Source organism: Toxotes jaculatrix, chromosome 21 (assembly GCF_017976425.1).
Source record: "Toxotes jaculatrix isolate fToxJac2 chromosome 21, fToxJac2.pri, whole genome shotgun sequence".
Lineage (NCBI taxonomy): Eukaryota > Metazoa > Chordata > Actinopteri > Toxotidae > Toxotes > Toxotes jaculatrix.
The window spans coordinates 6961326-6988410 of NC_054414.1; the positions used below are offsets into that span (position 1 = coordinate 6961326).

General features: G+C 42.6%; 2 protein-coding genes across 6 annotated transcripts; one reads left to right on the plus strand and one right to left on the minus strand.

Annotated features, from left to right (window-relative positions):
• Positions 1-419: 419 nt before the first annotated feature.
• LOC121175416 (transmembrane protein 238-like) lies at positions 420-2145 on the plus strand. Its single transcript, XM_041029178.1, has one exon. The coding sequence runs from the start codon at positions 532-534 to the stop codon at positions 1006-1008; it is 477 nt and encodes a 158-aa protein (XP_040885112.1). The 5' UTR covers positions 420-531; the 3' UTR covers positions 1009-2145.
• A 1738-nt stretch (positions 2146-3883) lies between these two features.
• On the minus strand, positions 3884-26356 carry mrtfba (myocardin related transcription factor Ba). Of its 5 annotated transcripts, none has more exons than XM_041066934.1 (17): positions 26200-26356; positions 21071-21158; positions 18382-18623; positions 14642-14707; positions 14360-14415; positions 14120-14195; positions 13631-13792; positions 13319-13494; positions 13087-13209; positions 12724-12971; positions 11904-12075; positions 10005-11069; positions 9741-9863; positions 9122-9271; positions 8856-8990; positions 8610-8670; positions 3884-8431 (listed from the first exon to the last, which is right to left on the minus strand). In XM_041066934.1, exons 3-17 carry the CDS (start codon positions 18542-18544, stop codon positions 7917-7919), a joined length of 3291 nt encoding a protein of 1096 aa, XP_040922868.1. In that variant the 5' UTR covers positions 18545-18623; positions 21071-21158; positions 26200-26356; the 3' UTR covers positions 3884-7916. The 5 variants fall into 5 exon arrangements, with proteins under 5 accessions (XP_040922868.1, XP_040922870.1, XP_040922866.1 ...); XM_041066936.1 differs by having other exon boundaries at positions 8856-8975; positions 18382-18627; XM_041066932.1 differs by having other exon boundaries at positions 18382-18627.
• Between the last annotated feature and the right edge of the window lie 729 nt (positions 26357-27085).

Genomic DNA, 27085 nt, shown 5'->3' on the forward strand with positions numbered 1-27085 from the left:
AGGTCAAAAAAAATTTTGACTTTTTTTGGCTGAAAAAAAATGCCTTACTATACTATGACGTTTTTTATGACATTTTGAGGTAAAAAAATTTTTTGACTTTTTTTGGCCGATTTTGACGCCTTACTATACTACGACGTTTTTTATGACATTTTGAGGGCATACTAAAGTATGATGTTTGGCCGATTTTTAAGCCTTATTATACTATGATGTTTTTTATGACATTTTGAGGCCGTTGTAAAGTAAGACTGTTTTTGGCAATGACTGTATCATGTCAAAGTGGAAAGGCTATTTTTGTCAGTGATGTTGCAACTTCTTTCCCTTGAAACATCCAATCCCCAAAGTCACGAAACCATTGTGGTTATTGCTGATAACCACTTGTGTACTTTGACCAGTTTCACAGCAGAGTGTTTCATGTGCTTCAGTCAGTCAGTGAAGATTACACCTCGGTGTCCTTCAGGTACGTCAGCTGCCAGCGCCTGATATTTTTTTTTCCACTTCTGGATTCTGGTTTGGAGGATCTCCACTGCAGCCATGTCAACATGTGTACAAGTAGAGCCGGTCATGGAGAGGAGGTACGGAGGAGTTGGCCGCTGCAAGTGCTCATTCTGGTTCGCAGTGGCCCACGACATACTCGGTGTCTTCATCATGATGGTGGGGGTGTTTGGAGGGCTGGTTATCCATGATCTGTTCATCTACGCTGGGGCCATCATCATCTTCCTCAGCCTGATCTGGTGGGTGTTCTGGTACTCCGGGAACATTGACGTGCCACCGGAGGAGCTGGCGGACGACGTGGGCCTGAAGAGCCGAGGGCTCAGCCGGGTGGTGAAGCGTGTGTCCAACCATCTCTCTAAGGGGATCAGTAACTCTTTCAGGAAGAACAACAGGTCCGTCAGAGAGGGCAACAGCAGACCTTCAAACACTGGTACAGATGTGTCGCTCTCCACTATATATGACCGCACCATCAGCTCCTCATCCAAAGAACTCGTGAGAGAGACACTGTCCATATGAACTAATCCATATTGGCTTTCACAGACTGTAAATGACACAGAGAGTCACTGAACTTGGATCTTTATATTTGTTTTATTTGCTCGTCTGTTTATTCGGCTGAGAGGAATTCTGTGTTTGTTCTGCTAACATGCAACAGTAATGATTAGACAACACTGAAGTCTCGTCTAGATAAGATCCACATCCTTCATGATAAGAACTGATAGGCTGATAACAAGTAAACTTTGCACACCATAACACAGGGCTGCAAGTGACGCTTATTTAGAAACCACAGCTTTCTGATTCCTCACTGTTTTTGTTATTAGTCGTGTCTGGTTGATTGAGTGGGACAGTTTTTACTTATTTAAAACACTCCTACAGTTTAGTTACTGTTGTTAGATAACGTTTATATGCTTTGTGTTCAGGACCACTTAATATTTCACTGGCCACCAGAAAAGCTGTAAAAACATCAGCAAGTGTTCAATAATTGTTCTCAAAATTAACCATTTAAATGTCTAAATAGAATAAAAAAGTAACTCAGCCAAAAGCTACCAGATAATGTGTTCACATTTAGGGTTAGTTAAATTTTCCATTTTTCTTGTTTCTTAACACTAGAATAAGGTCCTTTTCCACCTTTGCTTTAGCTACAGTTATTCTGTATATTTGTGTGTGTTCATGTTGTGTGGAGTGAACCTACCCCTCAGATGTTTCAGCAGCACAAACGGGGCCTCAGAGGTGAGAAAGTGAACTGAGAAGACCTCAGGCAGGAAAGCAAGACAGACGATTGTATGGGTGGCAAATGTGTTCTAAGGAGACACAGAGAAAATATTAGGAAAGAAAAAGGAAAAGTAAACTTAAGAGTGACACACAGAACACCTTGCTCGTTCATTATTCTAGCTGGGTGAACAACTGAAGTGTATATCCAGCAGACCAGAGGCTCTAAAATGTAATCTAAACTACATTTGAGTTAGCGGCTGATTTAACACTAAAGAGAGTTAGAAAGCACTTGATAAAGAATTTAAGAAAAATGTCTTTACAAAAAAATCTTTCACTTAACATATGTACAAAAGTGTAACATGAAAAGATTAAAAATCTCTCAATTTTTGGTATTCAAATACAAGTACAGTTTCACTATGCAACTCCCTTCTACATTTCTCATTAACTTGGTTGGAATTGAATTATGGTTGAAACAAGAATTATGGCATTAGTACATTTTTTGTTTCAGAGACTTGCCGTCGTTCTGGTGCAAGGAAAATGTAATAAAGTGACCACAGATACAGCTGCCTAATAATTAATAATTATTATATATTATAATTTATAATAATGAGAGTTTCTCAGTCAAATACAAGATTATTGTTAATGAACTGTGTTATTCTCATGTGTATTTAAACAACTGTTTAAACAAACTAAACAGCCTTATGTTATTTATCTTATTTACACGAAGGCATTTTTCTGTCTCTACATAGTCGCGCGTTAACTCTCTGATCTCTGAGCAAAGCGGAGCTCCGCCCCGATGCGCGCACACACAGGTGAGCACACTCCTGCCAGCGGGCAGAGAGCGCGCATGAGGAAATATGTCGCGTCAACCACCTGAAAAGCGGGAATACATTGACTCCTGCTTTATCTTCCTGTATAAAGGATTTGGAATAAAAACTGTGAAATGAAAAAGACTGATGACAGGTTTTGTCACTGAAATAGACCCACATTAGTTGTTACCTCGGCATCAGCTAACCTAAACTGTTCCTGGGGTCTATATAAAAACAATACACCTGCAACATAATACAACTGCAGTAGCAATTTCCATTTTTCTCATTATCAAAATTACGCAAGCGGTAAAGTATGATAGAGACTCTGACAGGTCACAGGATTTGGTGTAACACTTATAAATGCATTTCAGGAGCCTTATTTCACTGAAAATATTGTATATTAAACAAACAACACTTTATCAGCTAATTCAGATGTTACAGCAACAAAGTTAAAGAAAAACTTTGTAAAAAGTTAGTTTCAATCGGATTTTACTTTGTAGTTCAATTCACTGATTTCAAACTTCATAAATGTTAGTTTCAAGTTGTTACCTTTGAAACATGCAATTTTCAAGCAGTATAAATCTCTTGTTAGGATGCCAATCTCAAGTTAAACTGTCTTTGTTTTGCTTCTTTGTTAACCTTTTAAATAATAAATAGTAAATTTGCAACTTGCTCGTTGCACGTTTCAGCTCAGAGAACAGGGAATTAACAATTTACTGACATAGGATTTAAATTACCCGACGAAGTTCCGGGTGCAGTAGATCCCGTAAAAAAACTGCCAATAAAAGTTAATAAATGTTCAAAAATTTAATTACAAAATAAAGACCTTTTAAATTTAAGAAACAGTGGAGACAAAGGGCTCTTACACACACAACCCTCTGGCTCAACCCCGACGTGCTGTTCTAAACCACAGAAGTTAATCTAGCCTCTGTCCACTGACAGCAAACACAGCAAAGCCCAAACTCCACATTTAGTCGATGTACATTCATGCCCCGATATTCTATCAAATCACAAAGAGATTGCCTCCTTACTTTTCGTGGTCGTTTTTAGTCGATCCATGCCACTCTCCAACCCAACATGGACGACACATTGCAGAGACTGATCCTCGAACCTCGGTGTCATCCACGGTCTTCATCTGCCATCTAGTGGACATTTGGTGATACTACAGATCACGAATAACTATTACATGTGGAGACATAATCATAGAAATTTGTTTTTTTTTTGTTGTTTTTTTTTTTTACTGATTTTGTACTATGCACCATGGTAGAATCTGGTGATGCAGATTCTACCATGAAATGGCCAAAGACTGCACTGTGTGCACATGGCCTCATGTAGTGGAAATCAGCAGTATTTGCTCTACAGAGGCGTTCACAGTACACCAAATTTTATTGACACATAAAGGCATACAGTACTTATATATACATCTTTTTGAGTATTTACAAAATAGAGAGCCCATGGATGTTACACATGTATAAAAATATGCATTACATCTATATAAATATATACACAATGTGCAAAACATTATGGCATTACAAACAACAAGAGGCATGGCATGTATGGTGGAGACAGAGAGGAGACTCGGCTACAAAGAAGACTGTAAATCAGCTGATGAGGGTGGAGAACCTCAGTGCCTCATCTGTGCTTCCACTAATGTGCCCAAAACACATTTATATCATAATGAAACGTCTTGTACAGAGCTCTGTTCTGAAATTCAGCTTCTCCACCCAAACAACGTACAATGTTCACATGATGATAAACGGTGCAGGTGAATGAGGACGAGCAGGAGCCGGAAAGCTGAGGTCAGTATGTGGAAGCCTGACTGACGGAGCTTCCACGAACCTCTAACGTCAGACAAACCCTCACTGAACCACTCACACATCAAGTGCTTTTGAACTTATAGACTAATGTATTACTCTGTACGCACTAAAGGTTTGTACATGAATAAAATCAAGGCAGGATTTGACATACAGTACAGTATATCAAGGGAGAGCAGCCATTATTGCTTTTAGCTGTCCCTGTCTGGCCAGTCAGCAACCACAACGGCCAATGGTAAGTGGTGTCACATCATCGAGTGTAAATCGTGTGTAGATTTACTGCAGCCAAGAGGTTTGTGTATGTCTGATATGCAAAATAAAATGAAAAAGAAAACAAGAAAAAACTCTGCAAACCAAAAATATACACATGAAATCTTACAGATTTTACACAAGCATGAAAACAAGATTAAATGTTTTTTCCCTTACACTTTACCTCCTACCTTTAAATGTGGTCGCCTTAAAGCTGAAGACTGAAGAAACAAAAACAAAACAAACAATACACAATTAACTCATAATCTCTTCTAGGATACACATAAATCAACTAGTGACTCTTTCTGTTCATCCTATGTAGGAATTAACACTCGAAGCAATGTGAGGAAAAAAAGAGATACAACTAAAATACAACTAGACCTGCTAGCAGGTACAGCGGGAACATAAAGCCCAGAAGCAGGTCTGTGCAGTATTTGGCGCAAGTGTTTCAGGAGGTCAAACATACTGGACTTGGGTACATCCAAGTGTCTTGACCTGATCTGATGATAAATGTGTAACTGCAGCAGTAAGAGCGTCACACTTCATTGACAAGACAGTGTAGACATAAAGGGCTCTCCTAGTCATTTTGCTCAGATCTCCACATTATTGCTGATGTGAACTGAAAATCAGCATTATACAGGCAGAAAATGCATTTCTTTCAAATGCAAGAAAAAAAACAAACAAAAATAAAAACAGCCCCACTTACTTTACCTTCTGCTAGAAATGACCCTGAAGCACCAACAGTTGCCACTGAAAATGTGCCGTCATGCCACAATGGGAGAGCGAACGCCCTCTAGTGCCCATGGACGTAATAACACAATAAAGTGGTTAAAATGTAAGTTCACGAACATGACTGGAAAATAAAAAAGGAAAAAAAACAAAAGGGATCTTATTTCAAAGTGCCGTTACAGCCAGTCTGTATCAATCCCAAAAGAATATTCAGACTGAGATAATAAATCTGTAACTCTGTATTTAGGTTTGAAAAGAAACAGTGAGTGGGATATGATGGGATCCATTAAAAATCAATATGGAGAATTTTATGACGGCTTTAAGAGGAGCAAGGCCCTCTCTTCATGGCGTAATCACACCTCAAAGGTGTCTGTGCGTTTTTGACTGTATTACACTGACTGAACAACACAGATACAAACAGGACAACAGTCATCAGAAGCCTTTTGAAGAGTAAAGTTTGGAATATGCCAACTGGAGAGCGAACGATTTGATTTTAATAGATATTAGCAATTTTCCTCAGATAACTCGAGGGAGCGACGGCTGAGAAACAGCCCAAGATTAAACTTGAATACAATCATGCACACGGAGACACGCACAGATGTACATGCAAGAGACAGGAAGACAAATCCACGCGTGTACACACGTGCACACACACACACATAAATCAACATGCGTTCTTGCTTCTCACACACACCCACATTGTCAGGAAACTAACTTTGTCTACAGGCCACCGTAGCTGATGAATCACAAGTTCGACTGTTTCACCAGCCAAATGTTACTTCAGAATAACGACTCCTCCAATTGATGTTTGGTCTCTTGGTAAATGGGCTGGTAAAGCAGACTAACTTAACGGCTACAGGGTAGTTTAACTATCACGTTTGTTGGCTAGTGTTGTAGTAATTTCCCACTCTGACACCGACACACACACGTACACACACACACACACGCACACAGACAAAGTGCAGGGATACTGTAGGACAGCTGAATATAAAGCTCATCTTTCCCAAAGACATCTTTCTTGATATAACTTGCAGCGTACACACACAGGTCACACCTCACATGGATGTGTGTCTGAATGTCTCATAAACTGATATTTGTTCCCTTTCCACTGTTTTATGTCAGTTTACTATCAAAAGAAAAAAAAAGCTGCCAACTTTGTAAGTAAAGTCCTATTTTTTTGATCTTTTCAAAAGTACATTCAAAATAAGAGACTTGGACAACAACTGCAGTATCTCTGGAGCAATTGGCCACATGATCATTATGCTGATAACAATCAATATTGATCACTTCATATTAACGATCACCTTGGATATGCAAAGTTCACATTTCCTTGTTCTGAGGTGAATGAGGCGCGCCGTTAGATCTCGTCGCCTTTTTAGTGCATAGCTCTCACATAGATGGGAGGAGCTTCCTCCGCTCGTCGGCCAACTGGAGTCGGAGTTTTTGTCCTTTAGAGTCATTGGTTCATCAGCTTGACCGGAGCGGTCATGATGGGTCAGAAGGAAACAGTCACATCCGATACAGCATATCAGATTAGTCAGCAAACATGTAATCTACAGTATGTGGTAGACTGGACCAGTGTGAACAGAGGCTCGACATCCTCTCCGCTGGGAAGTTTTAAAACTTGGCTCGGTGACTGACTGAGCACGTCTGGCTTCAAATAATAAAGGGGACAGACGGACTTGACTGTCCAGCACCTCAGACAGGCTGAAGCAACTTCTCAGAGCACTCAGACTGGTTTAGTCTAAGTTTTCCCAGGTGAAGCGGTCAGTAGCTGAGGCTGCACCTACATCCTAGAAGGACCTGTGTCGCCAGAAAAGACTCAGATGCATCTTTACTGAGAAGCTAATCTCCTTTCAATGTTTTCATCACAGCTAGATTTAATCTGTAGCCTGTGTCGTTTAGACATTTATAGCCTTGTATGGAACAGTGTGCCTCAGCGGAACACAGGCCTTCACACCACCTACAGAAGTATCTAGGAACCTTTTTATACATTTAGTTACTGTGCTTACACAGTAAAATAGACGCAGCAGTCACTGAAAGCCAATCAGTCAAAGCTCTAGAAGAAATAACTGGGTAATCTCAGCCATCTGTAAAACTCAGCCTCTCTGACCGAGAGAAAGTCAAATTGTATTAGTGTGATTTAAACAGTATTTACAAACAGTCCATGCTAAAAGCTTTCATTTGCTTCCTCCTTTCTGTAAATCATCATTAAAATCACTGACATCAGGCAATGAAAATGTCAACTGTTTAAAATCCCTTTATCACAATCACCTTCGTGACGACATGTTTCTGGCTGCTTCGCCGTAATAGGCCCTCTTTTAACGCTGTGCAAACTCCTGCTTGTAGTTCAGCTTAATCAGTGCAAAGCCCATGCACCGTCTCTTCCTGTGGTATAGTGGGAATATTACAGATGGTATGGATGTACTGTTAAAGAAAAATATGGCACAGAAAGGCCATGTTTTCTCCTCCTTTTCTTTCCTTACTTAAAATGTTTGAACTCAACCTCTTTGCGGTCGTCAGTCCCATTCTTTTTCCCTCCAATCCTTCCATCTCTCACTCCTGGCTCTGCCGCTTAGCCGACTCTCCTCCATCTTCCTTATCCAACGCGCCGTCAGTCCCAGTGCAGCTGCAGGTCTTGTGTATCCAGGAAGTCTGTTGGGATCCCCAGTGGCGTGAGTGCCCCAGCAGGACCTGGGGGCATGGTGAGGTCCAGCCACTCCATATTGTCCAGTGCTGGGTCAGACAGGCCCATATTAAGTGAGGAAGGTGGTGAGGAGGAATCACAGAAAGACAGGTCTGATGTGTCCATGGGTGAGTAGGGCTGCTGGTCCATCAGCTGGGCCTGCAGCTCCTCCATCAGGCCCTGTGTGCGCAGGTCTGAAGCTGGTGACGTTTCAGCCAGTGTCCTCTCCAGAAAGGCCTCCAGCTGATTGTCTGTGGCCAGAGAAGAGAGGCTGGGCAGGCTGGGGTCGCTGACAGGGTTCAGGGTGGGTGGAGGAGCCAGATGGATCTGCGGAGGTGGTCTGGAGAGGGCAGTGTTGACAGGCAGGGTAGTGACATTGGCTGTGACTGGAAGGGTCTTACTGAGAGACACTGGAGGGTCCTGCTGGATAAATGGTGTGATTTCTAGATGGGGGTAAAAAGGACAGGGAATAACTCACACCAGAACCTTCATGTTCTACATTCATTCAAACACAGACTGATTCAGTGTGGATCCTTTCTCAGCGTTTTCCTGAGACTACAATGGTTTAAACCTGCTCAAACTAAACAGATTGTTCTGTACTGTCGGTTTGCACCAAGTTACCTCCACTCTCTATGAGGATGTCGAACAAGTCATCCATTTGCTGGCTGGTTGCCGTGGGAACCTGAGAAGACAGTCAGCGAGGTTAAGAGACTCGAGGCTAGTACACAAAAAGCAAAACACTTCCTCAAGGCTGAAAAACTGAAAATAAGACTCATATGTGTTTATGCATTTTTTTTTTGTATTCTGAAGGACAGAGCAGTTAAAACCTCCTGTGTGTATTCGGGCGGTGGTAGGTGCGTATCTCACCTGTGCAACATTGTTGACATGCATGTTACGACTCTGTTTGACAGCCTCCTCATAGCGGGGAGGCTCTCTTGTCTTTGGAGGCTGAGTAGTAAGAGTGGTGTGCTGGAGGATAAAGGTAGGCTGGGAAGAAGAAGACTGGCCGAATGAGAGAGAGATACCAAGTTGTGAAAATAAAATAGTAAATCATCTAAAAAATGATTCAGCTAGTAGCATTAACTGAACCAAACTAAACAGCCTCCCCACCAGTAATAACTCCAAGCTGATACCTTATTAAGGGGCCCGTTGGAGATGTGGTGGTTGGGTGAAGCCCCTGGAGAGACCCTGTTCTCTGGGGAGCTTCTGAGGAAACACTGGGGATTCATCTCAGATCTAACCTGGTTCTCCAAACCAGTGGTATTATTGCACACAGTCAGAGTCTGTTGACACAAGAGAGAGTCTGACATCAGTCCATCACGTATCACGAGCTTGATACCATTGTGACAGCACAGCAAAAACAAGACAGAAATAACTAAAGACACAAAAATCCCCTTCATAACCACCAAAACATGAAACAAGGAAGTAATTCCCATCACAACTGTGCAATCAAAAACAAACAGAAAATTAAGATGTTGTATTAAAAGGAGGAACTGAAAGTACAACAAAAGGGAAGAGCTTTACAAACACACATCTTCATAGCTCTCACAGACAGCTACAGTAGTTGCAGTCCTACTCACACCAGCTACAGCAATACTCAACATTACAAGACACACTCCAAGAGTCTGAGGTTGTTTTATACTTGTCAAGAGCACAGGACAGTGACAGATGCAAAACTGCACCTTAAACAAAAGTCGCTGGAGCATAAATGCTCACTAGTTAGCATTTAACTAGTTAAGTGGTGTGACTGACCTGTAGTAATTGGTTGTGGTTGGCTAACTGCTGGCTGGGAGCCATCTCCATCTTAGTGCTCTGTATCTGAGGAACTGAGGCCTGTACCAGGCCTGGATTTGAGACTGTGGCCTGGAGAACAGGCTGAGATGTGGGGGAAAAAACAGAGATTATAAGACCGCAACTTTGTAATAAAACCCTGAGTCTAAGTCGAAGTCGCCTAAAGCAGGTAAACATGTCATAATCGTTTGACACCAGACGATATGCCACTAACTCTGATCTTACCTGCAGGCTGACAGTGGTGCTTGGCAGCTGGATTGCAGTAGCGTTGTTGGGTAGTGAAACTGGGAGGAGGATCTGAGTTCCAGCCTGGCCAGCTGTGGTCAGCAGAGTCTGAGTTTGGCCAGATGTGGTTAATAGGGTCTGAGGCTGACCCAGCACTTGGGAGACACCTCCCGTGTGGCTGATGAAAAACTGCTGCAGGCTAGGCACTGCAGGTTGGGACTGGGGCTGGGTCTGAAGTTTGGGACTTCTCTGTGACTGGGGGAGAAGCTGCGGGCTGGTGGTTACTTGGGGCTGGGCTTGGGACTGGATCTGGGTGATGAGCTGGGTTGGTGTCTGGAGCTGGATTGGCTTGCCAGAAGAAACAGTCACATCCTCCAGCTTCACCACTGTTGGTAGGGGGCTTGTGAGAGCCTGGGAGCCCAGGACAGAGTTTGGGATTGTAGATGTAGTGGATGAACAGTTTGACAGGACTGTACCCTCCATTTTTACTACATTTGAATTCAGCACAGTAGGGGCAGGATTCATAGCAGGTACAGAGGTGAGTTTGGGAGATACAGCGTCTGCAGTGCAGCCACCCTGGCCTCTCTTCTCCACCTCCAGCTGCATCTTCAGCTCCTCCACCAACCTCTGCTCTTGCTCCAGCTTCCTCATCAACTCTTCTATCTGCCGCTCCTTCTCATGGAGCCTCCTGTCCTTTTCCTCCGGGACTTGAAAAGACGGGACAGGTGAGGAATGTGGACCTGCTAAGCCAGAGCTCACCATTTGAGCATCAGAAGGAGCCTCAGACATGCTTACATCCTGCTGAAGCGTGGATGAATCGGTTTGGATAGGTGAGACCGGTGGCGTGGAGCTCATGCTTTCTGGAGCCATCTGCTGGACCGGGAGGACTATGGCAGGGGTCGTGACCTCCATGGAGACGGAGGTGGTAGTGGCAGAGGGAGTGATGGTGGTAGGAGCAGAGCCGCTGGGATTGTCCTGGAAAGGCTTCAGTCTCTCTATCAGATCCGTCTTTGTTCCTGACACAGGAAGGCCACGCAGCTTTAGCTCCAGTTTTAGCTCCGCCACCTGCAAAGATATAAATGCGATCCTGTCAGCATTTCGGACCAGTGCTGGAGGAATAATGCAGCGATTTTAAAGGAATAGTTTGACATGTTTGGAAATATGTTTACTCATTTTCTTGCTGAGAATTAGATGAATTTGACAGCAATCTCATATGTGCTCATTAAATCTGTAGCTGGAGGCAGCAGATGGTTAGCTTAGCATAAAGACTGGTAACAGGGGTGGGACAGAAAAATCCACCTACCAGGTGTTTTTACACCTTGGTTTTTTCTATGCACTAAACAAACTGTAATGCAGTAATCACTGAACTTTAGACGTGCTGGCTGGCAAATTGTTTTTCCTTTTACCTTTGGACAGAGCCAGGATAGCTAAATATTCTTTTAAATGCTGGTGTGAAAAATGTGTGGCTGTATAAAAGAAATCCTACAGGTTAAAGGTTAATTTCTGACACAGATGCTGCCTCTCACAAAGCTCCATGTTTTCGTGGTTGCTTTATTAGCCATTTGGCTAAAAGGGAGTTATTATTGTTTTAAAAAAAAATCTTTTTAATCCAGTGCCACAAAGTTACGTAAAACCAGGGCAGAGTAAAACTTCCTCTATGACAGAACAAAACCTTGTTTAATCCTGTGTAGAGCTGTAAGATTTCTAAGAAAACATTCTTGTACTGGCTGCGTAATATCTTGATATAGCTCATTCTTAACTGCTGAGGAGGCTTGTAAAGTCATAGGGTCAACCACTCTTCAGTCTATGATTATTCCAATAATTTCTTAAACTGCTGGGGGATGCTGTTCCAAAGTACAAGGGTGAAGGGTTTTCTGGTACAAATGGGTTTTCAAAGACCTTCATCTCCTCCAGGTTGGCAGGCAAGACCCCAGGCTTGCGGTTAGACAGCGTATTGGTTGGCCGAGCTGGAGCTGAAGGCAGAGGGGGAGGTGGAGGGGCAGTGGGTAAAGACACCACGATGGAGGTTGGCAGGCTGCTGGCAGTGCTGCTCTGACCCTCTGGCACAGGTCTACACAGAGAAGGAGACACAAAAAGTTGAGGTCATTGTTACTGGAGGGAATCTTTTACACTATTTCCGAATCACATGATTGAAAAACAGAAAGGGAGGAAGAGGAGGTGGGAGAAAGAGGGAAGGTGGACAAAAGAGTATTATTGTAGAGATAATTGGAACGAGACGAGAGTGGATGAGAGGAAACAGAGAGAGGAAATCTGCTCCCAATATGAACAGACCATCCATCCTGTGCCCTGCGCCTCACTAACAAAGCCAGTCAAACTATTCCACAGGACACGAGCACAGTTCAAAGGCAGCTCGACCATGCTGCTGCTGAGGGGACATTTATGAAAACAGCAGCTGGTGAAACAACATCCTGTTAGTTATTAATATGATTAGATGCAGAGTTGTTATTGGAAACTGGCTAATGGCCCTCTGGGTTGTAGAAAACAACAATATTTGGCTTGCTTTCATGCGTTTTCAGATAAAGAGGCATGGAGGCGAGCCAAATCAGATTAGAGGGAAGAAAAACTAAAATTTAAAGACAATACAACAATGGTTAAGGCAATAAAACTCTGTATGAAAGACACAATAAAATCACTTTTTTCCTGTTTGGGAGATGGGCGGTTGTGGTTTGTAGTTTGTAGTAGTGTTTTATATACATACTTAAGTGGTGCTGGTAATATAGTCTGGTAGTTGTAGTGCTGCTGTTGCTGGCTGAGGATCTGCAGCTGGAGGAACAGCTGCTGTTGCTGCAATAGTCGGGCATAAGAAGAGTCCATGGGTGCTTCACTGGCCTCCTGCTTCTGGTCTGGAGGAACATACTGGTGGTATTTGAGCTTTTTCACCTTGGGCTTTGGCTCTTTGCCCTTCTTACTGCGACTCTTCTCCGAGGGTGTCTTCTGCTGGCTTTGCTGTTGTGGGGTGGGGTGGGGGGGAATGTTTTAACATGCGGCTTGTCCAACAGCATCGAGACACAAACCAAGACGTAATATTAAAGTCAGAGTTGAGATAAAGTGATGCCCTTACTTTCACCAGTGTTGGGCCTGGTTTAGAGGGAGCAGAAGTGACAGCTGGGCGGCTGGCAGGAATCTCATTGGTAGAGATCACTTTCACAAAATCTGTTGTTGCTTGTGTAGCAACTGGGAGGGCCTGAATAAGAATAACAGAAAGAGAACGTTTGAAAAAACATTCTGGGGCTATTGGACAGGCATAAACAACTTACCAATAATATTACACCAGTACTAGCTCTCTGTCTAACCTGCATCACGGTGCTGGATGGTGGCTGTGGTGCTAGAGCTGAAGAGGGCGTCTCTGGTGCTCTGCTCTCCCCTGGTGAGGGGGCAGAGCTCTGAGACTCCTGGCTGCCTGGCTGCTCTGGGGACAGGGCATCACAGCTATCTTCATCCAGCACCTTGGGATAATTCACCTGGCCCACTGAGAGACACACAAAGATAAACAAAGCGCTATAAGTCCACTCACTGTTTTTCCATCTCTATAATTGCCTGAATTAAGGCTGTTCTGTGTTCACAAATGCATTAAAATCACCGCGGCCATCTGCCACATCTCTCACCAATGATGGCCTGTTTAAGGCTGGAATCCACCGGCAGGATGTTCTTCTCCACCAGCTCCATGGGGCCGGGTCTCTGGGCGATCTTCTCATTCAGGTTGTCGGCCAGCCGGGCCCTCTTCAGCTTCATCTGGGTGGCCTGTAATGAGGGCTCTGCTCCAGTCTCTGGGGGGATGAGGAAAACAAAATGTCACACATAGAGTATATATATCTTGTGATGGTTGAAATGTGTAGTAAATATTGAACAGGAAATGTAGCTTCAGCATAAATTGTCTCAGAAATGGTAGCCATTTACTTGCCTGTATGTTTGTATGTATGTATGTATGTATGCGTGTGTGTGGGTGTTTGTGTATATATAAATATATATTCAGTAGGAGGAAAATCTTTATGCGGTGTGAAAAAAGTCTTACTATTTCTGTGCTTTAAAAGTCTGCAGGAAACATCAGCTAAAACATTAAGAATAATTACTGTGAACTAGAGAATCATCAGTACCTTGCAGTATGTGCATCCTGACCAACTCTGCTCTCTCTGGACGGCTGCGGATCTTGTGCTTCAGGAAATTCTCAGTCTGAGAAAAAACAAAACAGAAGAGAACAGAACAGTCAGTAAGCTAGCTTAATTTTCATGAGCTATTATTTTCTGCTGCACCAAGCAGCTCTACAGTCCAGGAGTGCATTTCCTCCTCTTCTCAAGTTCAGATTTAGCACTTTATTTCCGAACTGTGTGCCTTACCCTGGCTCTCTCCAAGCTGCGAATCTGCCCATGGAACGCAGCTGGGCTCTTGAGAGCTGCAACACAGAACATTTTCATCAACGGATAAGTCTAAGCACAATTTTATTGTAGACAAATAATGTGATCCAAAGTAAAGAAATAGAGTAAACACATTTATTATCTCAGCTATCAGTGTGAACCACGTTCCCTAGTTTGGGTTAGGGTTAGGGTTAGGGTTAGGGTATGTACCCGCCCACTCCACATTAGCTCTTCTGTGAGTGAACTAGCAGTGCTGATACTCACGTGGCATGATGCCCTGGTCCACCAGCTGCTCCCGGGTTCGCCTTTGCTGAAGCCTCAACTGCAGGACTGAAAGCAAAAGGAGAAAATGAAAGACAAACCGAGTAAGAGTAATGTCAGGTAGAAAAACAGGAGGAAAGGCAGGAAAAGAAGAAAAAGATAAGGCAGCACGCAAACATAAAAACCAGAAGGAGAAAAAAGATACAGGAAGAAAATGAGATCAAGCTGAGGAGATAACCACAACTAACCTCTCCCCACCCTCTCATGTATAACTCATATCCTGCTCTCTGGTCATTAGGCTGACATAAAAGATAACGTCATTATCATATAATGTACGAGGCATTATGCGCTCAGGACTCTGGTCACTATTTATCTTACCAGTTGGTCACATTTTTGGCAACACTGGTTGCACACACAAGTATATGGTAGTTATTTGTGTGCTGGCATTAAAAGCATGAAAGAGACTTTAGCTCAAGTCCTACCAAGAGGGATTTTTCTTTCCTCCGTCACTGTTTAAGGATGTGATGGTACAGTCTGTTACTGTGCTCACAAGCCTGCTGTCTCAACATCTGGACGACTAATACCCAAAAAACAAAACAATGGCACCAGGCAATCATAAGAGACAAAGGCGGACAAAACCGAGATACTAGACATGATTTAATTATCATTTACTCCATTTCTTTATTTCGATCTGTTAAAAAAATGGTGGACATTGATGTGATAATCAAGAAGAGGAGTGCTCACCTGCTCTTGCTCTGAGCCTAGCGCAGCATTTGCTGAGTCTGTCTACCTCCATACGGGCCATAGTCTTTTCCTCCTGGCCCATAGAACAGTCCAAAACACAACTGAACGATTAAGCCATTTGATTCCAGTGTGACAGGCTTTGTATTAAAGCCCAAACGATCATGGAAATCCACAGCACTCCAACGCTTCTTAGAATTAGAGAGTAGTAACACTGGGCCTGTCTTTTATTTCTCTATCCCTCCCTGACTTTTATTCTATTTTTTTCATTACAGGGCCACAGCCCTCTCCTCCCCCTCTATTCTTACTTCCCTCTCTCACTCAGCCAGTTTGGGATGGGTTATTTTCTGGCTGTAGACGATCCAAACACAGCCAGATGTGGAGGACTTCGCTGGTTCCCTGTAACTACTGAGTAAACCCTCAAATATCTGACTCAGCACTGAATAAAAATGTAATGACAACAACGACTGCATCTGCAAGCTGAAAGGACGAGCGTGTGGCAGCAACACAAGTGTCTCAGAGCCTCAATGTGACAATGTGACTTTGCAAGTGGGCTCACAATAAGGGGAGGAGTCACATCGTGTTGATTTGTACTTTAAATACTGGACACGAGTAGAGATACTTCTCCATTCGCATGAAGTGTTGTGTCAAAGCTTATAGTGAAGTACAATCTCTTGCTCTGACAGGAAACAGCTGGCTTTGATAAAATCTGGTGTCATTATTGTCACAGATATGCTGAGGTGGTATAAATGAATGGAGAGCACCCATAATCTCCCAGGGTAAGACCGCCGATTGCATCACCTTAGTGATCACACAAAACTGTCACCCATGAGAATGTCATAACCTTTGGTGCTTTCTCTGGACAAAAACTGCAAATTAAATTCCAGCTACAGCTGTGGTGAAACATTACCAGAAATCTACCCTGGCTCCTGATTATATGTGACACTGACACACAAAGTTTGCTACTTAGGGGGAAGGGGGTCTACAACCCTGAAAGAGGTGAGCAGTTTCGACCACAACTATGCTCAGTAAACAGTTGGAGAAAGGCATGCAGTGAGGAACATGTTTGTTCAAAATGATTCACAGAGACTTCCAGTCTGTGGCATTGTCCTCAGTTCCTCCGGGAAACACTGTTCAGTGTGGCAAACACATGATGACCTGTGACCTTAGCAGGCAGAGGAGCGTGGTGAATGATATGACTGAGCTGTTTACCCACAGACAGACATGCACGCATCACCCCACTTGGCAGGTCTACGGAGGAAACACAGGCTTATAACATAAATGGGTTTCACCTGCTGTCAATGAATGACAGAGGTAGATTTAAAACTTGTTCAACAATGGAAAAAAAACCCAAACACAAGACTAGTCAAAAGCACCAGTATATGGTTGGATTATATATTGGTAAATGTGCTGAATTTTCATTGGAAAGTAGCTAAAATCCCCTTGAAAAGTTGCTAAATGTCGCTAGATGACGTAATACACTATTTAGCAAATTCATGACATCATAGCGTAACATCTGTATTCTGCCTGGAGTCTTTCCTACTCTGTGCTCACATATACAGTAATATAATACAGCTGAATTTCCAATAAAGCTGCTCTCATTTACATGTTGTTCTCTTTCTGTTGTCAGACAATGGAACAAGTATGAAATAGTGATTGAAACGTGGCCTATTATGATGACAAGTTAACCAGAAGTCACTTCCACTGCTCTGCTAAAATCCTGATTTTATAACCACATGGGCTTGCTCTCCTTGACTGACTTGACAGGCTTTTTCTGTTATCAATAACCTTAATGATTTCAATTTATAGGCTAACACTTACTGGCCAGACACTCATTCCCTGCCACTACAAACTCAGTCCTGAGTCTTAACATCCCACTCTGCTGACAGAGCAGCGCTCCTCCTCGCTCCCGACTCGCTTAAGTGAAGCCTCCGACCCCACATAACTAAAATGGTCTTAGATACACACATCTGTCATGATGGTAGACAGATTAACACCTGCATGTTAAAACCAATGTGAGAGAAAGGACTCTGCGGTTGGCAAAGTGCTAGGGCGGCTTAGAGGCTGGAAAGTTTGAGGCATGTGTGTTCTCACTGGAGGGGAAATGACAAAAGCCAAGATGATGAGTGGGTGCTACTACTGTTGACATTCCACAGAAATTTTCCACAGTCAAGACGTTTTGCTGCGCTCTCCTGCAGACAGCAGCAGACAGTGCAGAAAATGTAGGATTTTTTTGCACAAAAACACAAAATCCTTCATTTATCCAAAACATGTTTAATCCAGTCGGGAACAGATCTGGCTAAACACGCTGTGTTTGTTGACAGTACCTGAAAAATTAGGCTTTTCTGAGCATGGTGATCAATATCACAATGACTTGACTGAGCTGATCTCCCTACGCCATCTAAGCCATGATTAGGAACTGGCAAACACAAGAGCGAATCTAACCCGCTTCTAAAGTCTGGTAACTGCCTGCACATCCATCAGTGTCTGAGTCAGTCCCATGTGGAAGCCAAAACAACACTAGCATCATGAGAGTGATGAGAAGCACAAAGGCTGGCTAACATGACGAGAATAATTTCCTTGTGCACTGCAGAACAGAAGCTGACGCAGGACCTGAAACAGCTGGTTTCAGGTCCTGAGGGTAGTGAGTAGTGTCACTGGGTGCGTAGATAGGTATGTGGGATATTTAGGGCTAAACTGGGCTAACAATTAAAAAAGAAAATCTAAACTGAAATGTATTCTTTTTCTATTTTTTTGATGAATTTAGGACTGCAATTAAGGACTATTTTGATTATCGACTAATGTAGGGATTATTGTCTAAGTTGGTTAATTGTTTAATTGTTCATTTATGTAATAACAGACTAGTTGTTTCAGCTCCAGAGACTTAAGAAGAGAGGAGGTAAAAATCTAAATATGTTGTTGGCCATTTTTCCAGTATAGTGGCCGGGTTGATCTCCTGGCCTCGTGTGCCATGGAGGGCTGTTAAAGCAGCATGTCCTCACCATTTTTGCGTTCACTGAGTGGAGGCAGACTCTGCGTTGGCTGCAGTGACAGCTCCTCCATCTCATGGGTCACCGCCTCGCTCTGGGGACTGGGCACCAGCAGGTTCGACATCCCACAATCCCCCTCGGCTCCGAGCTGCCACTGAGAAGCCTGGGGTTCCATCCTGCTTCAGGAGGGGGTTGGGGAGGGTCCCGGGCAAAAGCAACAGGGGTATGGGTCACCGTACCTTTATGTCTCCCTGCTACCTGTGTTGATACAAGGAAAAGAGAAAAGAGAACGAGGGGTTAGAAGGAAAACTAATGACTGCTGCTCTTCTCTCACTGAACAACATACACAGGAGGAATACATCACTCAGGAATATTTTGTGGGCTCCTCATGAACACCAGTAATTCAGAATAATCATCATCATCATCATCCTGTTGGTATGACTACTTCACCCAACTGCTGAAATGCTAAGGGTGGCATTTCATTTCAGCCATCTGGAAGAGCTCAGTCGCAGCCCAAATTATTCATTAAACGAGCTGGGTTGGCTATTATACTCAATAATCACTTCAAACCGCTGCTCATGAGAAACAAGGCCAGTTTGCACATGAATGTCCTCTCTGTTCAGACAGACTTCATAATCTGGAATATGACGTCACTGTGGCCGTTTCAAACAGAGGGAACGGAAACATTTCGGGAAGCAAAACAAACAGTTTAGTATCCATGGCTTCCCAATAGTCTATTAACCAGTAGATGACAGACTGCTCTGTCAGAACATGTATGCTATTTATCGCTCTCTGGCAGCACCCACACTATCCATTGCAGTACATAAGCGCTCTTTACCAGCCGCCCTGATGTGTTGCTTTTGGCTGAGAACCACTGTGTTTCTATGGCTGCTTTTATTTCTCCCTGTAGGCTCTTAAAATGCCATAGGCATTAGACGGGTGAGAAAGACTATGGGACTATGGCATGCTGTCCCTTCTGGTTGCAATGTATCCAAACACAACAAATCCTTACCACCACGTTTTATCATCTCTTGCTTTTCTTGTCTAACACTCACAAAATGCAAGATCAAACAATGTTCTTTCCCTCTTTTCAAGGAAGTAAATGTTTTTGTGAAGATTCCTAAAGCACATCTTCACTGATTTTCACTGACTAGTTTCAACAGATTTTCGCCCAAATTTTATGGCCCTTAAGATTCAAACAGTGTTTCCTGCAGTAAGAAGACAGCAATCACTGCAGGTTACAATAAATATGATCTTCCTCAACTACCACAGCTGATAATAGCCCTCTGATAACAGGAAATGGGGAGAAAAATACATACACACATAAACTCATACACATACACATTAATTAAAGCACACGACCAAAATAAACAAAACTAAAGGCAGAGTATTTATAAAAAGGCGTTTCAGTGGCCTTTTAAAACAAACCACAGGTTCAGCAGATCTGATGGAAAGGGGACGGCTGTTCCAAAGCTTAGGTGACAAGAAGTGACCTGAAAAACACAGTCACCTCTGGATTTAAAATTGGAACGGGGATCAGATGATCTGAGAGGCCAGCCACTCGTGCAAGGGCTCAACATCTCTGATATATAAGCAGGGGCAAGGCCACAGAGGGCCTTGTATGTAATTAATAGCATTTAGAAGTTAATTCTAGATTTTACTGGAAGCCACTTAATTGGACCAACTGAACACAGGCTACAGAGGATTGAGTAATGCAAGGAAAGAAGGAGCTGCAGAAATCTAAATGAGAAAAGATTATGGTATGTACCAGAAAATCCATGTTTTTGTCTGATAATATAGGTTTGATTTTAGCAATACTTCTCAACTGAAAGAAGAAGACTGAACGAGTTTGGTAATATGAAGTTAAAAGCTCAAATGTTGGTCAAAAAAAAAAAACAAAAAAACACCAAGACTCTTAGAGGTGGTATTCATGTTGCTGGTAAGGTGGTCAATATAGAGACTGACCTGCTTAAAACAATCAGGGACGATCACAAAGACTCAGTCTAATCAGAATTGAGATGGAGGAAATTTAGAGACATCCAATTTGTAACAGAAGCTATACAGTCACGAAGGGTGGTAAGGTTTTTGAGGCTGTAAAACAGAATAGGTCACATAATTGTTAATCTGAACAATGAAGGATCTGTCAGACAAGTATGAGGAAAGCCATTTGAGTGACCAGAGATACCAACCCAGTTCAATAGTCTGTCAGTTAAAATGCCATGATCAGCGGTGTCAAAGGAAGTGGTTGAGTCAAGAAAAATAAAGACTGAATATCCATCTGTATGTGCACACATAAGAATGTCGGTAGTTACTCTGAGCAGTGCTGATTCAGTGCTGTGTTTTTGATGGAAGCAAGACTGGAATTTATCAAAGATACTGTCTCTCTCAACCAGCTGGAGAAGCTGATGAGCAACAACTTTTTTGAGAATCTTAGAAACAAAGGGGAGTTTGGAAATGGGCCTGCAGTTAGACTATTTTTACCCAAGGGTTCACAAAGAAGACCACAAATACAGAAGAAGCATGACAATGAAAAAAGAAATACAAATGTATTTCAGAGTGCATGACAACCTCCTAAACCAGGTCAAATTTGTTTGTGTGCTTGCCTGTAAATGAGTGATCAGTTACCACAAACACAGGAAGGCAAACCAAACTGCTGATAAATCAGTAATAATAGTCATGCGGCTGATGAGTTCATTCCTACCGGTAGGTGCAGAGGACAGCAATCAACGGAGGACAGAGATGTGTGGGATAGCTGCTGTGCAGAATTACACTAAGCCATGGAGTCAAACCTGGCAGGAAAAGCAATGGAGCAAAAATGAATATCACAAACACTGACATTCATCAAAAGTGAGGCCACAGATAAAAGTCATTTGATTTTGTTTCTAAAATTTGTTTTACTAGCACTCTTTTCTGTCTCTGCTCAGTCTTATTGTCTGTTGCTAGTCTCTCTGCCTGTTTATCCCAAACAAATAACCATTGCTGATGGTAATGCAAAACATGTTTTCTAAAATAAGAGGGAAGAAAAAAATGCTCTGCTATTTTACAACAAGAAAACATTTAGAAACGATGCCATTCTCAAAAAACATGGAAAGAGAAACAACACTGGAGAGCAACTGTCTGAATCTAATGACATATTAGCCTCATAAAATTAAAGCCCGTTAAAAAAAATAATAAAATAACAAAATGAAAACACATGTATAAACACACAGGGCTGACAGCACCAGGCACTGCTGTTGCTTGAATAGGTGTGTTTGAACATAAGTAGAGAAAAAAAAACAGATAAGTGCCACTTAAAGATGTGTGAATGAAAGTAGCCCACACTCAAGGCTGCAGGAGGATCTGAAAATCGATGTTCACAGGTTGCTAGGTAAACCAGCAGTGGTCTCTATTACAAAGAAAGTGGATCCTCCATGCATAAACAATAGAAACTCTTGCTACTGATGACTGAAGAGCTGTAACGTAACATCACACAGCCGTCTGAGGGAGAAAGGCGAATAATGGTCTTGTACTACATCTGATATTCATCCATAATGTTTGTCGGTTCTTCTCTGACCACAGCATCATAAAATCTGTGTTAAGAACTTCAATGTTTTTTCTTTTTGCATCTTTGCCAATTTTATGCTTTTAATATTTGATTGTTCATCACAGATTTTGCCCATTAATTCTTCACTGACACACGGATATCTTGTTTTCAAAGGAAAGATTTTTGGCTGTTTCAGATCATTTTCACTTGTACTAATCAAAAAAGTATTTTTGCCAGTAATGAAAATCTTGGGGGGGATGAATGCTAAGTCCTTGCAGGGTTTGGAAATGAAAAAAAAAAAAACACTAACATAAGGCTACACATTTGATGGTAGCCGGATTTCAGCTGACTAGAGACGACAGGATTCCAACGGAGAGAGAACTACGAGCTGTATGAATGTCGGGGGGCAAAGTGAAAGGGAGGAATGAGGTGAGGGTGGGTGAACAAGTGCTTAGGAGCAAGGGGGCAGTGAGAAAGAGAGAGAGAGGGGAAGGAACAAACAACTGTCACGGCTGACGAGGCGTCGTAGGATAAACATCGGCGCTGCCCTGGCGGAATCAAAGAGCAGATCCAGATGGCAGGCGCTGCGTGTTGCTCTGTCCTCCACTGTTCTTTTAATGGCATGGGGGCAACAAGTACCATGTGTTTCATCAAAGGGTAATGCACACGTTCTGTACACACACAAACATACAAACACACAACTGAAATCAAAGGTGTGCTCAACAGGAGAGGGTGTGAGAGAGATGTGGCGCTCGGTTATGTTCAAATGTAATACAGTTTTACTTTTCCACACAGGTTACAACAGTAAACAAGAAGTCACGGCTATAAATATGTTTAGACGCTTGACATATATGTCACATGACCAGCCAAAGGAGCGCTGTATTATTCTGCTGCCAGGTGCGTTTGGTATTTAAAACCGGGCACAAGTAACGCGCAGGGTCACTGAAGTAATGTCAATCATCAACACTGTACTTCCCTGTCAGCACATAGCCTTCTTTCTTGTTAAACGCGTTGCCAACAACGTGTCATCTGGTGTGCTCAACATGTTATTGAAACAAAGCAACATTGGTACGGGTTTCGGCACCACATGGATAATGAGTCAGAGGCAGCTTAAGTTAATTTTTAATCAGTGTTTGTGCAGCTATGCAGGAAGACAGAGAAATTAGATTTTGGAGCTCTACCCAACTGTTACAGAAAGATGGCACGACTGGTCAGATTTTGTAGTCACAAAACTTGGACAATGCAGACTATTAACGCCTGAAAAGTTCAAGAGCCCCGCTTAGACGCTCAACCAAAAGACCCGACAAACTAACTGAGGATGCCATCCTCAAATCCCTGTGCTCTCACTGGAAGGGCTAAAAATACATCCTCCTTAAGAGGCTTCCAAATGAGACATTTTACTTGTGGGACACTAACACTGCCATTACCCAACAGACGTCACTTTGAAGGTGGTTTGAAGCTATTTCCCCACATTACCAATGCTTATTTGGAGCTCAAAGCAACACTAGCATCTAAAACCAGGCCAAATTAACCTGGGTGGATTCTCTGATTAACTGAAAACAATCATTGTCTTCAAGTTTCACTTGTGTTTTCATATCTGCAGCACTGGAAGATCAGAGTTCACCCGGGTTATCATTTGAGTCTGCATATTTGAAGCCTGATGACAGTATCTGGGTGTGTCTGCCCCCCCGGGGATTGTTCTCTCTCTGTCATAGCCTTACAAAGGCCTTGACATATGCTGTGCAGGTGAGAGGCTTTACGGAGTTTTACTGTGAATAACTTGCCAATTGTTTTCCGAACAATGGGACTGAATGATAACGTTATTACGTGTGAAGTAGCACTTAGGATGTGCAACATTTAAGACAATACTCAGAGACCAAGCCAATATTTCACAATCACGTTTTTCAGCAAAACAGTAAAACTGTGCAGTCATTGGAGGGAACAGGAACAGTTACAACCGCAGAGCTATGTATCCACAACAGTAGCAAACAGAGAGAGGTCATCAGTTCCTAGTCTCTACATACTGACAAGAAGAGGTCATGGGTCAGCTTTACTACAAATAGGCCTGGTTGTGAAGCCTTCCAGAGATAAAGTACCCTCAGTCATTCGCATATATGCATACACACACACAGGCACACACATACATATTCACTCAGCTGACAGCATGAGAGAGATAACTGAAATCTGCAGCCTCAGTCTAAGAGCTAATAAACCATGAACAATCAAGTAGGTCTGGTTTCCATTTAAAGGACATAAACACACCACTGACAATTGTCTAATGTTTTAATAAAACACTGAAATTGTTAAAAAAAAACAAAACAAAAACAAATAGGCCTTAGTGATACTAAGTCAAAGGCACTGTCTAGAAACTGACTGTGGATCTTCTTAGAAAAGTCAGCGCTAATTAAAATCTCACAAAAGTAGATATGAAACAATTATGTACATTATTACATAATAATAAATTATTATGTAGTTCAAAGCGATGAACATCTAACAAGATTTTGCTTGTTATATTGTGTATTGGACCTATTAATATTGCTCATATCACCCTGCTCCATTAGCCATTAATTCTGTAATTATGTGAGAGGTGCTAAACAAAATACCATTAACATACAAGCCACACATGCACACACAATCACACAGCTTGAGAACCACTGTGTGCCAAAATACAGTTTGAGTCTACAGTTTTCTGGGCCTTAAATAGACCACGTCTTGTCTAAAGAAAAAAAAAAACATGTCTGCTTTTATCCGGAGATAAGATAGAAATGATGTCATCACTGCAGCTCATTCACTAGAGCTGGTGTTCTGCTGTTCCCACAGACACACATGTGGTGTTGTTTCCTTCCTGGCTGCCTTTGTGGACTTCGCTTAAAAGATCCTCTAAAAACAGTACAAAAGGACTGGACAAACAACAGCAAAAGAAAAAGGTTTCAATGGCTGACTGCCAAAAATCATGAGACAGTCACACCTAAGATAAGAACATCGATTTCAGCAGCTACACAGCCAAACTTCTACTGCATTAATGTGAAAGGACTTAAGTTACAGAGTGTTGCCTGCCAATGGAGAGTTACACAGGCTTGCTATGTAAAGCAGTTACCGAGAAATGAATACAAAACTGAATAAAGCGCCAGGGTGGCACGCTTGGGTGCAGATTTTCTGTGGGCAGATACCTCTAGCATGTCAGTACTAATAAATCTTGAGTCTCAGTGTGAGTCTGATTTGCCACAATCACTGCAAGGGGTAAAGGAGTCCAGTGTTAGAACATTCTAATATTAGCCTCAAATTTGGACAAAGATCAAGTACTATTAAATGCAAACACTTCTGTCTACATTGTGATATTTGGCTTCCTTTTAATTTAATTTTCCACAGTGAGAGACATGAAAACCCTCGTCTAATGTGATCTGAAAGAGCAGTCTCCCTGCAAACCAATACTGCACTAGGAGGCTGAAATAAGATAAACTCACAGGGATACATGGCTTACCGCCTTGGGATAATTATTTTGCCATCCAACCATATGCACAATGTTTAAGTCGACGCTAATAATTCACACTTTTCAGTGACAGACTGACTGGATAAGGCCGCCTCTGAAAAACCACCACATCCTGTCTGTCTGTATGACTAACAGACCGCGACCTGTTTGGATTTGCTGCAGCACTACCTCACTTTCCTCACGTCCATCAATGGGAGGGCAATAAGATAACATCATAGGGTTTGTCGGGGGGGTGCATAACACAGCGTGCTTGTTTAGGATTATTGGAGTAAAAGAGCTGCCAACTCACAATGATACTGTATGTCATGCCTTAGCATTCAAAGAGCACCCGGGCTGAAGAATAAGTAGCTGGAGTAGACGCACAGCGCACAAATACCATACACAGAAAGAGTAATTTGAAAGTAAGCAAAAACTGAGAAGTATTATAGAGTGACATGGCAGTCGGCTCCCCCATACTTAATGTTATCGCATTGGAGGAGACGGGTGGGTGTGGGAGAAGCTAACGTTGGCTAGCTACTTCAAATCTGACAGGTGAGTGAGTTGCAGACAGCGCCAGTCATAAAAGACGATGAGGCGCTTCCACGGCCATCACTTCTAGGAGTAGAAAACACATATCAAAATCAGTTACAGCCAAATACTCGCTGTACAAGCTTCGCTGTGTAGTCTAACCCAGCCCTCGTCTGGTGTGTTTCTGTCTGCACATCCCGAACGCTCCTCAACAACAGCCTCCTCACATTTTCGCCTGTTAGCTCGGTTTAGCTAACACGGGCTAACATGCTAAAAACAAGACAGCGCCGCCTCGGGTCTGTGGTCTTACCGTTTTGCGAAGACTTGAAACCCGAATCCGTCCGAGCTCTGCTTCACAACGAAATGTCAATTAACGTCAGCGGGACTATCTGCTGTATTTTCTTTTTTTCCTCCAGCTATGAGATTGAAGTTTATTTCGCGGAGTAAAATGGCTGCGACTGGTCTAGGTTCGGATGCAGGGTGACGTAATGACGCTGGCGGACAGGAAGCGTTTGGGGGCGTGGCGGAGGGCAGGGATCACCGTCCTCTCTGCTGACCGGACCTGGATTTTCTGCTGTAAAATAATACACGCCACTACACCACCACGGAAACCCCACAGGAAAACAACCGTGTAACCAGGAACGTTTTTTTTTTATCCTGAGACATGCTTTGGTGGTGTTGTGTAACTTGCCACAGTGAAGCTGGCAGACGTCCACTGTGAGGAGAGTTACAGAAGCCATCCTTATTCATTCCCTCATTCTGCTTTGGAGTAAAACCGCAGAATAACTTTCCTATTAAATGTAGAGGACATACTTGTATTACTTATACTGTCTCTGTTTCTTTCCAGTTAAGAGTCGTCTTAAGTTTTTAGGTAAAGTACTTGCAAAAAAATACACAAAGACAACTTCACAGATAAAGTAAAGCCAGATCGTTCGTGTTCTGACCGCTGGCTATATACACAACAGCTAACACTGGAATGGATGTGGTTTCAACCACAGTTCTGTACATAACTTCAGTAAGAAACCTTGAAATGATTACTTTAGAAAGTACTATACAAGGTAAAAGAAGGAGAACAGTACATTACAGCAGAGTTACAAAGTTTTGTGAGACTTAAAACTCAATTAAAGGTATAAAGGTAAATATACTTTTTACCTCATACTGGACACCTGATTTTATTATCTTATGCTTATTTAATT